This window comes from Ranitomeya variabilis, chromosome 8 (assembly GCF_051348905.1).
Source record: "Ranitomeya variabilis isolate aRanVar5 chromosome 8, aRanVar5.hap1, whole genome shotgun sequence".
NCBI classification, from domain to species: domain Eukaryota; kingdom Metazoa; phylum Chordata; class Amphibia; order Anura; family Dendrobatidae; genus Ranitomeya; species Ranitomeya variabilis.
Genome location: NC_135239.1, coordinates 46598835 through 46614924, shown reverse-complemented (window position 1 = coordinate 46614924; position 16090 = coordinate 46598835). Strand labels below are relative to the sequence as shown.

The following is a 16090-nucleotide window of genomic DNA, read 5'->3' as shown; positions in this document are numbered from 1 at the left end:
ATTGTCCCCACAAAGAGACAGGAAAAAACCTTGTTAGGGCCCCCAAGTGGATTAAAGAAGAAATCCCACCCTTTAGGGTATGTGCACACATTGCGGATTCTGCTGCGGATTTTTCCGCAGTGGATTTGGAAAATCCGCAGTGCAAAACCACTGCGGTTTTCACTGCGGATTTTCTCGCGGTTTCTTCTGCGGATTCCTCTGTGGATTTTCAACTGCACTTTCCTATTGGTGCTGGTTGAAAACCGCTGCAGAATCCGCACAAAGAATTGACATGCTGCGGAAAATAATCCGCTGCGTTTCCACGCAGATTTTTCCGCAGCATGTGCACAGCGTTTTTTTTTTCCCATTGGTTACATGGTACTGTAAACTTAGGGAAAACTGCTGCGGATCCACAGCAAAATCCGCAGCGTGTGCACATACCCTTACAGTGTCGCCACGGTGACAGAGCAGACAGTACGGCTCTGGGAGAAAATATGGAATATTGGATTTTCTATACATCCAATATTAATGAGACACACATTGTTGGCATTGGGATAACTAGGCCAAAATACACATTTTTTCTCATAATTATAACCCCTGCCAAAAAGTCCCAAATCCATAGGGGCCATATAACCACCAGCAGCTCGGCCATGTTTGGTCTCTAAGCATAGCTAAAATCCTGATAGAAAGGATGACATCAGTCTCGACCTTCTGTGATCGCTCTATGAGGAGTTATTACATAAATTGGGATTGCCTACAATTATGAAGTGCTGAGTCCGGCCCACAACTGGAACCCTGCAAGGTCATGGTAGAGGGGTGGGTGGGACTCAGGGTCTGATAAAAGATCAATGCCAATTATCATCAGTGTTCATAAAGATAGTTACATTTCATGTATGTAGGGACCCTGTTTATCAACAGAGCAATCGAAGCGCTCACTTTCAGCTAAACTGAATTGTCTCTGCGATCGGTGTAGTAAGTTCTCCTGTTAGTCCCTTTTACTTTATGTAACTGTTTATGCTGTATTGTTCTGTCCCCATTGTAAAATCTTTTGCATATTTTTCATAAACATTGCCTCGCTTTGGATTAAATATATAATGTAATAGTTCTGTTCCTTCTATTCTGTCAGCTACGCCTCGAAGTGATAGCTGCCGTAAACGGTGTCTATTCGACCGAATCAGAGTGGTGGTGGCAGCGAGTAGTCTGTGACCGTACCGGGAATGTGCACATATTCACTGTGCTGGAATCCGGAGGTATATATGCCATACGTTCACGGTTAATTTTCTGATCTCCAGCCTAGTGGTGCGAACAGGCTGTGGCCTTCTCTGTGGATCATCGGCCAATTGTGTAATTGTCCAGATGACAGGAGGCAGCAGAGAGCTGTTCGCTCCAAAGATCACAGCGGGTGGTACTCGTGACCTTCCCGACCTGTGATATCAGGGATTTGTGGGATTAAGAAAGTCCTGACAAATATTCGAATCCATGACATTATTAAATAGTTTTTCCCATCTATGCAAGTTATCAACTATCCACAGCACAGGTTACAACTTTCTGACCACTGGAAACCCCACTAATCCTGAGAGTCCCGTGTTCTGAAGTGCCCCTGTGGAATGGAGCGGAGGCCACACATGTGTAATGTTCTCCGCTATCTTTGGCAGTTCACACACAATCAGTGAATCAGAGGCCAGAATGTGCGGCCACCCCCTTAATTCCAATTAATAATGTCAGAGCCCCATTTTGACTTGTAGTGTCCAATTAATTATCTTATCTTATATTATCACTATTATTATTGTTAACAATAAAAAATAGTAAATAAGTACATAGTTTCAATTTATTACACTCTACATTACTACTTTATTCTTTCTGTATAGACAAAAATTACTTATAATACCAGAAAAATATTATTTCAAAGTATAATCATGTCCTTACCAGATCGCACAACACAGCTGTAACAAAGGGGAATAAGTTAAGCGCATCCTGCAGTGAGAAAAGTCACAAGATGGTTAAACATTGTGTTTTTTTGTTTTTTTTATGTGTAGAAACGTTGATATAGTACAAGCAGATCAGGTTGGCATTAGTATAAAGATTTCCTAAAATTGGACAATTTATCCTGATGTGACCAGAATGTCATTGTTTTATTCCTATATGAACGCTGATTATTAACGCTGAATATATTTCAAGCTCAACACAAACATGTGATTACTGAGCCAGATGGAAATGGCAGAGTTCATCAGCAGCAACCAAGGAAAATGTATAGGAAGCTTTATATTAATTGATTAATTAATAGACATATGTGATGTAACGATAGAGGATGCAGCAGCTGCAGATGGGACTGCGGCCTGACGTTTGGACGGCCCTGGGCCCCCCGACCATTTCTTAGCGAGGTGACTGACAAAGATTTTGCACAAGCATCATAAAATCAGCAGCTCGGATAAAGCCAGGTATATTCTTGTCCAACAGCTTCATGCCGGGCAAGATCTCTAACTTTTGTTCATATATTTCTCTTTTCTCTTAAAATATTATCATTTTCTTGTACTAGATAAACTGTATTGCTCTGAGGAAGGTCCATATTGGACCGAAAACGCTCAGCAATTGATTTGTTTGTCAGGATGTGAAATAAATTAGTCTTATCCTTCTTCAGAAACCATTGAGTGCCAAGTATTCTACACATTTGCTGCAATTAAAGGGACTCTGCCACCTGAATTTGGAAGGAACAATTTTCAGCCATAGGGGCGGGGTTTTCGGGTGTTTGATTCACCCTTTCCTTACCCGCTGGCTGCAATATTGGATTGAAGTTCATTCTCTGTCCTCCATAGTACACGCCTGCACAAGGCAAGATTGCCTTGTGCAGGCATGTACTACGGAGGACAGAGAATGACTTCAATCCAATATTGCAGCCAGCGGGTAAGGAAAGGGTGAATCAAACACCCGAAAACCCCGCCCCTATGGCTGAAAATTGTTCCCTCCAAATTCAGGTGACAGAGTCCCTTTAAGGACATGGCATAATTTCTGCCATTTCTGAAATTTTTGTGAAAATCTTGTCAAAACGCGCAACTTGATCATATTATGTGAATATACCTTTACGGATCTCAGCCACCCTTAGCATGTCCCACACGTCTGTGAAGCACGGACTGTTTTTGTATCGGAAGACCTGGCCCAGCCCATGTAGGTTATGAAGCAGTTGGCTCAAGTTGTGCGACCTGGCGGTCAGGTCGGGTCTTCGGATCCGTGTTTCACAGACTTGTGGAATCGGCCTTAGATCCGATCTTAGAACTGCACTCAGATGTCATCCAAGTGCAGTCCAGTTTCCGCAGACTCAGACAATGGAGAAGATGGAGAAACTAAATCCATATTCTCTACATCTTTGCTGCAATTTTCTCATGCGAAAGAATCAGGTCACACTAAGGTGACACTTGGATGAAACTTGAAGCAGAGTTTGAGCAAAGTGTCATTAACACAATGGATCCAAATATATATGATCCTCTGACCCCGGCCTCAGTCCGGATTAGAAACAAATCTGCCAAATCTGAAATGGCTTCAGGGTATATTCTAATGTAGTGGTCATGCTGTTGTTTATTGTTGCGGCTACTGCAAACTAACAGCAAAATGCAGAAGATTTGCATCAATTTAAAAAAATTGACAGCATTTAAAAGCAATTTTGGTAAATCATCTCAAAATAACAGGACATACCCTATAGATTCGAATGTGCGCTAATGTCATTTTAAGCATGGCAGATCTGCACCAAAAATGCCCTATAATTATTATAAAATACATTACACAATACATAAACAGCAAAAATAAACCCAAAAGGAATTTAGGACTTGTCTATGGGTAGATAGGCGTCTAGTGACAGCTATCTTATGTGTATCACCAGGATTATATCATGTAAGTATTAGCGCCCTTTTGATTTGATTACACCATTATTTGTTGCATTCACCTTTATCTTAAGGACCTTTCATCACAAACCAAGTCTGTGCTGGCAAATGTCTCAATGAATAGTCATTTATAGAGTTGAGCGACTTTTACTTTTTTAGGATCGAGTCGGGTTTCACGGTGAAATCGGCCGATTATTGCGAAAAGTCGGGGAGCCGACTGAAACACGAAACCCAATGCAAGTCAACGGGGAAGCAAAGTCGGCAATGAGTGGAGGACAGGAAAACACCTACATTGCCCATTGTAATGCCAAAAACATCAATTCTTGTTACTTAAAGGGAGGGTGCCGTGATTTTAATTTTTGTATTAATAATTATTGATTATATAATCAATTATTTTTAATACAAAACTAAATGTACTACTTTCATACTTTTTTATTTATTTCCTTTTACTTTGGCCACTGGAGGCCGCCATTTTCATTAGTGTGGATGTAAGTGTCTGGGTACGACACTTGCACTCCTCACTTACGGCAGCCATGTACATAGGAGCCAACGGTCGGACTCCGACCCCATCTCCTGCCTCACAGCTGTGACTTGGGCACGCCCACTGAGCTGCTACGTCACAGCTGTGAGAGGAGATCGCGGCCATTTTGTTTGCTGTGGGCTGCGATGACCGAAGATGTTGGGGAGAAGCTGCTGGGAGCGAGGGTCCAGGGTAAGTATCTGCAATGCTAGCAGTGATCGCAGCCTGTAATTAGTATTACAGTACAGGCTGCCATCACTGCCGACCTGCACTGTCTTGCTGAAAGCTTCCTCCCTCAGTCCAGGGGCCAGAAATCCCCCAGCAGCAGCGTGTCTCCCTGTACATGGAGCGTTATGTCTGCTGCTTCTCTGTGCAGCACTGATTTGCGGCTGGAGCCTGGATGTGTTGCACCTCATCACACTCACACAGTGACTGTCAGTGCAGCCTGGAGTCCGTGTTTCTAAAAATAGAGCAACTCTCTGCAGCCGGGGATCCCTGGGTGGTTACAAGGGGCGGCACCCAGGCTGGCCAGTAATGGTTAACCCTTCGCTGCCTGCTGTGCATGGTGCAGGAAGATCAGTGTGCAGGCAGGCAGCAGTCTGGGGGCTTCACCTATGGATCAGGTGAAAGGTCTGCACAGTGTAAAGAGGTGGGCTATGGTTGGCACAATAATATTGTTCTAACACTTGGGCTATGGTTGGCACAAGGAAGCAGACCCCAGGGGGTGATGACACTCAGCAAGCTCTAGCTTCCCAGTATGTAGTCCCAGTATGCCAGGACTGAGCTCCTAAGTGTCGTAGTCCTGCAGCTCCTCAGGTCTCCTGCCTGATCTTCCTACTATACATTCCAGAGCAGAGGGCAGGTGGCAGCAGTCTGAGACTAGTGATCCAGGGAGCAGAAGAGGAAAGACTGTGGCTGGGCCCTGACACCCACACCATACTCACTGACACTCACCCCATGCTCCCTGATACCCACCCCATACTCCCCAACACCCATCTCGTGCTCCCTGACACCCACCCCATACTCCCTGACACTCACCCCATGCCCCCTGACACCCACCCCATACTCCCTGACACTCACCCCATGCCCCCTGACACCCACCCCATACTCCCTGACACTCACCCCATGCCCCCTGATACCCACCCCATACTCACTGACACTCACCCCATGCCCCCTGATACCCACCCCATACTCCCCGACACCCATCTCGTGCTCCCTGAAACCCACCTCAATCTCACTGACACCGCAAGCCTCGTGTCTTTCAGGACAAGCTGTGAGGATCGTCACCAAGGGCGTACATACAAATCATAGGGCGACAAAGCATATGGTCTATTTGCCCCCCCCCAAAAAAAAATAAAAATAAAATATAATAATTGTGGGGGTCACAGAAGGGCATAGCTCACAACTTTCCTGCCTTTGCATAATAAATATACCACCATATATACAGGTCCTTCTCAAAAAATTAGCATATAGTGTTAAATTTCATTATTTACCATAATGTAATGATTACAATTAAACTTTCATATACTATAGATTCATTATGCACCAACTGAAATTTGTCAGGTCTTCTATTGTTTTAATACTGATGATTTTGGCATACAACTCCTGATAACCCAAAAAACCTGTCTCAATAAATTAGCATATTTCACCCGACCAATCAAATAAAAGTGTTTTTTAATAACAAACAAAAAAACCATCAAATAATAATGTTCAGTTATGCACTCAATACTTGGTCGGGAATCCTTTGGCAGAAATGACTGCTTCAATGCGGCGTGGCATGGAGGCAATCAGCCTGTGACACTGCTGAGATGTTATGGAGGCCCAGGATGCTTCAATAGCGGCCTTAAGCTCATCCAGAGTGTTGGGTCTTGCGTCTCTCAACTTTCTCTTCACAATATCCCACAGATTCTCTATGGGGTTCAGGTCAGGAGAGTTGGCAGGCCAATTGAGCACAGTAATACCATGGTCAGTAAACCATTTACCAGTGGTTTTGGCACTGTGAGCAGGTGCCAGGTCGTGCTGGAAAATGAAATCTTCATCTCCATAAAGCATTTCAGCCGATGGAAGCATGAAGTGCTCCAAAATCTCCTGATAGCTAGCTGCATTGACCCTGCCCTTGATGAAACACAGTGGACCAACACCAGCAGCTGACATGGCACCCCACACCATCACTGACTGTGGGTACTTGACACTGGACTTCAGGCATTTTGGCATTTCCTTCTCCCCAGTCTTCCTCCAGACTCTGGCACCTTGATTTCCGAATGACATGCAAAATTTGCCAGTGCTGCTTCTCTGTAGCCCAGGTCAGGCGCTTCTGCCGCTGTTTATGGTTCAAAAGTGGCTTTACCTGGGGAATGCGGCACCTGTAGCCCATTTCCTGCACACGCCTGTGCACGGTGGCTCTGGATGTTTCCACACCAGACTCAGTCCACTGCTTCCTCAGGTTCCCCAAGGTCTGGAATCGGTCCTTCTCCACAATCTTCCTCAGGGTCCGGTCACCTCTTCTCGTTGTACAGCGTTTTCTGCCACATTGTTTCCTTCCAACAGACTTACCATTGAGGTGCCTTGATACAGCACTCTGGGAACAGCCTATTTGTTGCGAAATTTCTTTCTGGGTCTTACCCTCTTGCTTGAGGGTGTCAATGATGGCCTTCTTGACATCTGTCAGGTCGCTAGTCTTACCCATGATGGGGGTTTTGAGTAATGAACCAGGCAGGGAGTTTTTAAAAGCCTCAGGTATCTTTTGCATGTGTTTAGAGTTAATTAGTTGATTCAGAAGATTAGGGTAATAGGTCATTTAGAGAACCTTTTCTTGATATGCTAATTTATTGAGACAGGTTTTTTGGGTTATCAGGAGTTGTATGCCAAAATCATCAGTATTAAAACAATAAAAGACCTGACAAATTTCAGTTGGTGGATAATGAATCTATAATATATGAAAGTTTAATTGTAATCATTACATTATGGTAAATAATGAAATTTAACACTATATGCTAATTTTTTGAGAAGGACCTGTATTTATTACATAATACTGCCATATAGGTCATACATAATGCCGCCATATATATTTTATAACATAATACTCATAAAGACCACACATTATACCTCCACATATATTTATTACATAGTACTGCCATATAGGTCATACATAGTGCCGCCAGATATATCTATTACATAATACTGTAATATGGACCGTACGTAATGTTGCCATATATATTTTTTACATAATGCTGCCATATAGATCAAACATAATATTGCTGGATATATTTATTACATAAAACTGCCATATAGATCACACATGATGCCACCATATAATGTATATTTTTAACATAGCACTGCCATATAGACCACACTTGATGCCGCTAATTATTATGTGTGACCTGTATGATGGCATTATGTGTGGTCTATATGACAGTATTATATGTGATATGTATGGTTGTATTATGTTTGATCAGTATGGTGCAATAATTAAGAACTATATGACGGGATTATATGAGAACTATATTGTGGGATTATGTGTGATCTATCTATGTGGCAGTATTATGTGAGAATTATATGGTGGTTTTATGTGTTATCTGTATGGCAGTATTATATTCAGAAAGGGGACCCATTCTATGGTGGTTCTGGTTGAGCACCTGCACGCGGGTCTGGGGTAATAGAGGGGGCAGCATGACCTCCAGTTAGGTGCAGTCAGGGCTGGTGAGGCAGCTGAAGAGAGGGGTCTCATTTTTATCGTTACTATATGGCTACATTTCCTTCCCAGCGTCACCCCGTACTTCGCCTGTCGTCTCACTTTCACACATTGCCAGGACAGGATGGAGAAGACAGGATCTAAGGAGGGGAATAGGGTCTTTGCATGCAATGTCTGGATCAGAACAGGCCATCAATCCGCAGAAATGTTTCCTGGATTTCTGTGGAGCAGACGGTCCATCCATGTGTATAAAAGACAGCGCTCTATGTGCATACAATCCCTGGCTGAACATGGTGCCCCCCTATAGGCCAGCACACTGCTCTCCTGAAATACTCTGTGCTGCTGTCACCCTGCTCCCTCCACCACATATCTCCCAGAATCCTTGCTGCCTGCCATCCTCGGTGACTGTCTACTTGTCAGTATAAGGCTGCCGTCACACTAGCAGTATTTGGTCAGTATTTTACCTCAGTATTTGTAAGCAAAAACCAGGAGTGGGTGATAACTGCAGAAGTGGTGCATATGTTTCTATTATACTTTTCCTCTAATAGTTCCACTCCTGGTTTTAGCTTACAAATACTGATGTAAAATACTGACCAAATACTGCTAGTGTGACGGCAGCCTTACTCTGCAGTCACCAACAAAATGGCTGCTCACTGGGTTCCTGAATATCATCCTCTTATCCCTTAGCAAACACCTAGAAGGGGAGGAGAGGAGACATCACACACATCAGCAGACTCCGCCCATATTTACTGCAGTGCAGTAATGTGAGCTAGTTGTACACGAGGTTTTTGTCAAATTTCAGTAGCTGCTCCCCCTAGTGTTTAAAAGTGGAAATGCCAAACCTTTTAAAATTATTTTTCATATTTTACTAAATTATAAACAAATGAAAATATTTTTTAAGAAAATGTAAACATTCATTCTTTACAATTTTTCAATTGCTGGAAAAAAAATTTTTTTGATGGCACCTTCCCTTTAAGCTTGTCAATCTTAATTTACCTTATAATAATAGTTAGGCATTGAAAACAGGGGATCATTTGGCTAAAGTTGTGGGGGGTAGGAATGGATCAAGATTTTCGTGGGGCCAGGAAACGCGGAATACGTCACGGCGGTGGAGCAGGGAGAGGTAAGTATTTCATTTTGCAAGTGCTGTGATCCTGAGCAAGCAGGGGGGGCCCACTAGTTGGCACTGGCACAGGGCCCCTCATAGTACGGGGGGGTGTTTGACGGCGGGCGGCGCCTCCCACTGCCAGAGACACTTTTGCATACTATGAGGGGCCATGTGCCAGTGCCAACGAGTGTGCCCACCCAACCCGATGAAGGAACCTGCACTTTCATCTGCACCTTCCTCTTTGTCCCTGTGTAAGGTGGTATAGTATGCGGGAAGGGGAACCTGACTTTCAGCAGGGTCAGATTCTGGCTGTGTAGAGTGCAAGGGGAATGTAGTGGTCTGGGTCAATGTACCAGCAGACTCATCTAGCAGTGGCTGGGCAATGGGCAGGATGAGGAGGAAACACAGTTATAGGCCCAAAGAATAAAGTAGGCTACATGCAGTTCAAAATTGATAACAGGACTAAACAGGCGGCATTGCTTTGTTCAGTGGAGGAAAACTGTAATGAGTGGCAGACACAGTTAGTAGGCCCAAGTAATAAAGTGGGCCAAATGCAGTTCAAAATTGGTAACAGGAGTAAACAGGCGGCACTGCTTTGTTCAGTGGAGTAGAACATCAAGGAGCGGCTGACACCGTTAGTAGGCCCAACCAAACAAGTAGGCCAAATGCATTTTCATATTTTACGTAGGGCGAAAGCCTGAAAATTGATGCTCAGCTTTGTTCAGTGGAGGAGAACACCAAGGAGCGGCAGACACCGTTAGTAGGCCCAAACAAACAAGTAGGCCAAATGCAGTTCAACATTTTATACAGGCCGAAAGCCTGAAAATTGAAGCTCAGCTTTGTTCAGTGGAGGAGAACACCAAGGAGCGGCAGACACCGTTAATAGGCCGAACCAAACAAGTTGGCCAAATGCAGTTTCATATTTTCTGCAGGCCGAAAGCCTGAAAATTGAAGCTCAGCTTTGTTCAGTGGAGGAGAAAAGCAAGGAGCGGCAGTGTTATGATCAGGTGACCTAGGAGCCGCATGAGAGACTTTCTCAGGAGTAAGTGGTATCTGTACTGACCGCAAACCCTAAACTGACACCGCAACTAGAAGTAGCCGTGGGGTGTGCCTAACACGTCCCAGACATCTCGACACAGCCGGAGGACTAACTACCCTTATAGGTGGAAATGGGAATTCTATCTTGCCTCAGAGCAGAAACCCCAAAGGATAGGCAGCCCCCCACAAATATTGACTGTGAGTATGAGGAAAGACACACGCAGGCAGAAAAACAGAATTTAGCAAAAGAGGCACTTCTAGCTAAATAGAAAAGGATAGGACAGAATTCTAAGCGGTCAGTATTCAAATCCTAAAAATATCCACAGCAGAAAATACAAATATACTACATCTAACTAAAGACATAGCAAGTATATCTGCAACTCCTGAGAATCCAGCATGACTGAAAAATCCAAACAAAGTCTAAGCTGGACAAAAACACAATGAATTGCACTGAATTACAAAGCACACTGCATGTGTGCACAGAGACAAAAAACCAGACACTTATCTTAGCTGAATTGGCAGCAGAGCATGAGGAACCAGAGAGAGATGCAATCCCTCCAAGAACAATGGACAACTGGCACTGACTAATTAATCCTGCAGCCCTAAATACCCCAGTCAGGCCTGCAATCAGCAGGGACACCTGACCAGGACTGCAAGCCAGGGACAACTGCAATACCACCAACAACCACCGGAGGGAACCCAAGAGCAGAATTCACAACACGGCAGACACCGTTAGTAGGGCCCAACCAAACAAGTAGACCAAATGCAGTTTCATATTTTCTGCAGGCCGAAAGCCTGAAAATTGAAGCTCAGCTTTGTTCAGTGGAGGAGAAAAGCAAGGCGTGGCAGACACCGTTAGTAGGGCCCAACCTAACAAGTAGGACAAATGCAGTTTCATATTTTCTGCAGGCCAAAAGCCTGAAAATTGAAGCTCAGCTTTGTTCAGTGGAGGAGAAAAGCAAGGAGCGGCAGACACTGTTAGTAGGCCCAACCAAACAAGTTGGCCAAATGCAGTTTCATATTTTCTGCAGGCCAAAAGCCTGAAAATTGAAGCTCAGCTTTGTTTAGTGGAGGAGAAAAGCAAGGAGCGGCAGACACCGTTAGTAGGCCCAACCAAACAAGTTGGCCAAATGCAGTTTCATATTTTCTGCAGGCCGAAAGCCTGAAAATTGAAGCTCAGCTTTGTTCAGTGGAGGAGAAAAGCAAGGAGCGGCAGACATCATTAGTAGGCCCAACCAAACAAGTTGGCCAAATGCAGTTTCATATTTTCTGCAGGCCGAAAGCCTGAAAATTGAAGCTCAGCTTTGTTCAGTGGAGGAGAAAAGAAAGGAGCGGCAGACACCGTTAGTAGGCCCAACCAAACAAGTTGGCCAAATGCAGTTTCATATTTTCTGCAGGCCGAAAGCCTGAAAATTGAAGCTCAGCTTTGTTCAGTGGAGGAGAAAAGCAAGGAGCGGCAGACACCGTTAGTAGGCCCAACCAAACACGCAGGCCAAATGCAGTTTAATATCTGTCTGATATAGGCTGAAAATTGAAGCTCAGCTTTATTCAGTGGAGGACAGCTGTAATGAGTGGCGCAGACAGACACACGTAGTAGGCCTCAAATAAAAAAGTAGGCTCTATGCAGTTTAAAATAGGTTACAGGGGTACACAGGCAGCATTGGTTTGTTCAACGGAGGATGATTGTAAGGAGTGGCGCAGACAGACTTAGTAGGCCTCAAATAAAAAAGTAGGCTCAATGCAGTTTAAATTTGGTTACAGGGGTACACAGGCAGCATTGGTTTGTTCAGCGGAGGACGATTGTCAGGAGTGGCGCAGACAGACTTAGTAGGCCTCAAATAAAAAAGTAGGCTCTATGCAGTTTAAAATAGGTTACAGGGGTACACAGGCAGCATTGGTTTGTTCAGTGGAGGACGATTGTAAGGAGTGGCGCAGACAGACTTCGTAGGCCTCAAATAAAAAAGTAGGCTCAATGCAGTTTAAATTTGGTTACAGGGGTACACAGGCAGCATTGGTTTGTTCAGCGGAGGACGATTGTAAGGAGTGGCGCAGACAGACTTAGTAGGCCTAAAATAAAAAAGTAGGCTCTATGCAGTTCAAAACTGGTAATAGGAGTAAACTGGCGGCATAGGTGTGTTCAGTGGAGGACAACTGTAACACTGATGACACAGTTAGTAGGCCAAAACAATAAAGTGAGGTAAATGTCTGCCAAACAAATTTTCATAAATAAACAGGTGGCATAGCTACGTACAGGGGTGGGCTCCTCTGCTGAGTAGCAGACAGTGGTAGTTGGCGCAAAGTATTAACTGGTCTAAATGGAGGCCATGCCCCCTGTATATTTTTACTATCATCTATAATTTCAACACATTTTTATTGGCAGTGCAATTGAAGGATTTAACAGCACAGACTACACAGTGGTGGAGCCGGGAGAGGTAAGTTTTGCAAGTGGTAGAGCGCTGTTCGAGCTGGGGGGGACACTCTCTCATGGGTGGCGGTACTGGCCCAGGGCCCCTCATATTATGATGGTGTGTCTGACGTTGGTTGTGCACTACCACCGTCAGAGACACTTCATTGTACTATGAGGGACCCTGTGCCAGTGCCGTCGCCCAAGAGTGGGCACACCCACCTGTCCAGGCAAACGGCACTCGCACGGGTGCATGGGCTAGGTTGTGACCACGGCCGTGTGGGGGGAGTCAGCCCATTTATGGAGGTAAAAAAATGGCCTATGGTGGACATTCAGCAGCTGCAAATGGAGAAATTGGAGCAGTCAGTAAGAGGAGTCCAAAAGCAAGACATTTTTCAGGCAAACTACGTGTCAGCAGGGGAAGGTAGGGCAAAATAATTAGAAATCCATGATAGGTTCATTTTAATGAAGGTTAGATCATCAACATTTTGGGTAGCCAGACGAGTCTTTTTTTCAGTCAGTATTGAACCAGCAGCACTGAAGACTAGTGTTGAGCATTCCGATACTGCAAATATCAGGTACAAGACCGTGACGTCATCGCAGGTCCTACACTCACTGCATTCTTAGGAACGGAGGCTGCTGGTTGCACCGCTGAGAGCCAGGGGCCGTCGGTGGGTGAGTATATCCATATTTTTTATTTTTATTCTTTATTTTTTACATGAATATGGATCCCAGGGCCTGAAGGAGTTTCCTCTCCTTCAGACCCTGGCAACCATCCAGGATTGCTCCCTATTACGTTCCGATATTTGTGTCCCATTGACTTGTATTGGTATCGGGTATCGGTATCGGCGATATCCGATATTTTTTGGATATCGGCCGATCCAATCCGATACCGATACTTTTGAATATCGGAAGGTATCGCTCAACACTACTGAAGACTCTTTCTGATAGCACACTAGCAGCTGGGCAAGCGAGCTCCTGTAATGCATATTCTACCAATTCAGGCCAGGTGTCTATTTTAGATGCCCAGTAATCAAAGGGGAATGACGTGTGAGGGAGAACATCGATAAGGGAGGAAAAATAGTTCGTAACCATACTGGACAAATGTTGTCTCCAGTCACTTTGAATTGATGCAGCAGTACCTGTCGTGTCTGCGGTCATTGCAAAATCACTCCACATCCTGGTCATAAAACCCCTCTGTCCAACTCCACTTCTGATTTGTGCACCTCTAACACCTCTGCCATGTTGCCCCCTACAGCTCGTGTGAGAACCATCAAAGACGCTGTGTGCTGGGAATGCCTGAACCAAACGGTCTACAAGAGTTGCTTGTTTGGTAGCCAATATTTGCTCAAGGTTCTCATGTGGCATGATATTTTGCAATTTCCCTTTATAGCGTGGATCCAGGAGGCAGGCCAACCAGTAATCGTCATCGGTCGTTTGGTAGTTAGTCCAGGCTTGCAAGTGCATGCTGGTTAAATGTCTACGCATGCATGTTGTATTTAAATTTTTGACATTCTGCCCTCTGCTAAAGGTCTTTGAGCATTTCTTACAGATAACTTTGCACTGATCATTCAGATCTTGGTTAAAAAATTGCCACACTGCACTCTTCCTACTATAGAATACCTTTTCAGGCATTGCACGCTGTGCTACTTTCACCGGATGGCCACGCTGTTCTAAAACTGGTTTTTGTTTTTGACACACGTTTTTAGCCTGATACGGGCCTGCCAGATGAAAGCTTTTGCGATGTTGATGCCTGCTGCGGCTCATCCTCCTCCGCTTCTGAGCTACTGCCAGCGGCACCCTGTTCCCCCAATGGCTGCCAATCTGGGTCAACAACTGGGTCATCTATCTCGTCCTCTTCAATGTCCTGTGCACCTTCTTCTGTGTCACCGTGTAAGGTGCTATAGCGTTCGGGACGGGGCACCATAGTCTCATCAGGGTCAGGTTCTGGCTCAGTACACTGTGAGGGCAATGTTGTGATCTGAGTCAATGGAACAGCATAATAATCTAGCTATGGCTGTGCATCTGTGCACTCCATGTCCGATTCATCTTGTAAAGGGCTGTGAACTATTTCCCTTTCTAACCCTGGCACGGTATGTGTAAAGAGCTCCATGGAGTAAACTGTACTGTCGCCTGCCGCATCCTTCACTTTTGCTTTGGGTGAAGGACACAAGGAATCAACTTGTTCCTGACAGTGAGCATCCACTGACTACTCGCTGCTTTTAAATTTGGAACTTTCGGAAGAGGAGGCGAAAGAGCTAGAGGCTGAGTCAGCAAGGAAAGCCAAAACTTTTTCCTGCTGCTCCGGCTTTAAAAGTGGTTTTCCTACTCCCAGAAAAGGGAGCCTTTGAGGCCTTGTGTAGCCAGACTATGATGCTGGCTCAAAAACTCGAGCCTTAGGTGCTATTTTGCTTTTCCCACTACCACCAGATGCTCCACCACAACTACCACCACCACCATCATTAGCAGCTGGCAATGACTGCCCATGGCCTCTTCCACCAGACTTCCTCATTCTTGGGAAAATGTATCCAAACTAACAACCGTTAGGCTGGTTTCACACTTGCGTTTTTGTAAGCTGCGTTTTAGCGCTAAAAAACGCATGTGTTTTTTTCCTATACTTAACATTAAAAACGCATGCGTTTTTTCGCATGCGTTTTGACGCGTTTTCGGCAACGCATGCGTTTTTTGAAGTGTGCATTCATTTGCAGAAATGCAACCTGTAGTAATTTCTAGCGCCGTTTTTTTGCCGCGAAAAAACGCATGCGTTTTTCGCGGCAAAAAATGCATTGCTGTCTATGTAAACGCATGCGTTTTTAAGCACATGCGTTTGTTTGCATTAAAAACGCATGCGTTTTTATAGAAAAACACAAGAAAACACACAAAAAAACAAGAAAACCCTAACCATAGGGATCCAAACCCTAACCCTAAGGTTAGGATCCCTAGCAACCCTAGGGATCCTAACCCTAACCCTAACCCTAGGGATCCTAACCCTAAACCTTAGGGTTAGGATCCTAACCCTTAGGGTTAGGGTTAGGAACCCTAGGGTAACGGTTAAGGTTAGGGTTAGGATCCCTAGTAACCCTAGGAATACTAACCCTAGGGATCCTAACCCTTAGGGTTAGGGTTAGGGTTAGTGTTGTGAATTCCGTCCTTGGGCTCCCTCCTGTGGTCATGAGTGGTACTGTGTGAGTTCTGTTCTTGGGCTCCCTCTGGTGGCCTTTAGCGATATGGCTGGTCTGTAGCAGGGCTCAGCTGCCTCATTTCCTGCTATGCTGGTCCCTATTTAACTCACCTGGACCTTTACTTGTTGCCTGCTGTCGTTGTATTCAGTCCTGGTTCTGATCTCTCCTGGATCTCCCTTGTGACCTGTCTCCTCCTGGAGAAGCTAAGTCTTGCTTGTTCATTTTGCTCATTATTTCCTTGAAAACGTTTCTCAGTATATGATGAGTTCAGTCCAGCTTGCTTTTATGTGATTTTT

At 44.8% G+C, this 16090-nt stretch overlaps 1 protein-coding gene across 1 annotated transcript in view; it reads right to left on the bottom strand.

The window, feature by feature from the left end:
* The window catches only part of LOC143788805 (uncharacterized), a 187703-nt gene that overhangs the window by 57591 nt on the left and 114022 nt on the right, over positions 1-16090 (bottom strand). The window contains exon 16 of the mRNA XM_077278707.1: positions 1906-1953. Within this exon, the coding sequence (XP_077134822.1) occupies positions 1906-1953 (48 nt within the window). The remainder of the gene's footprint in view (positions 1-1905; positions 1954-16090) is intronic.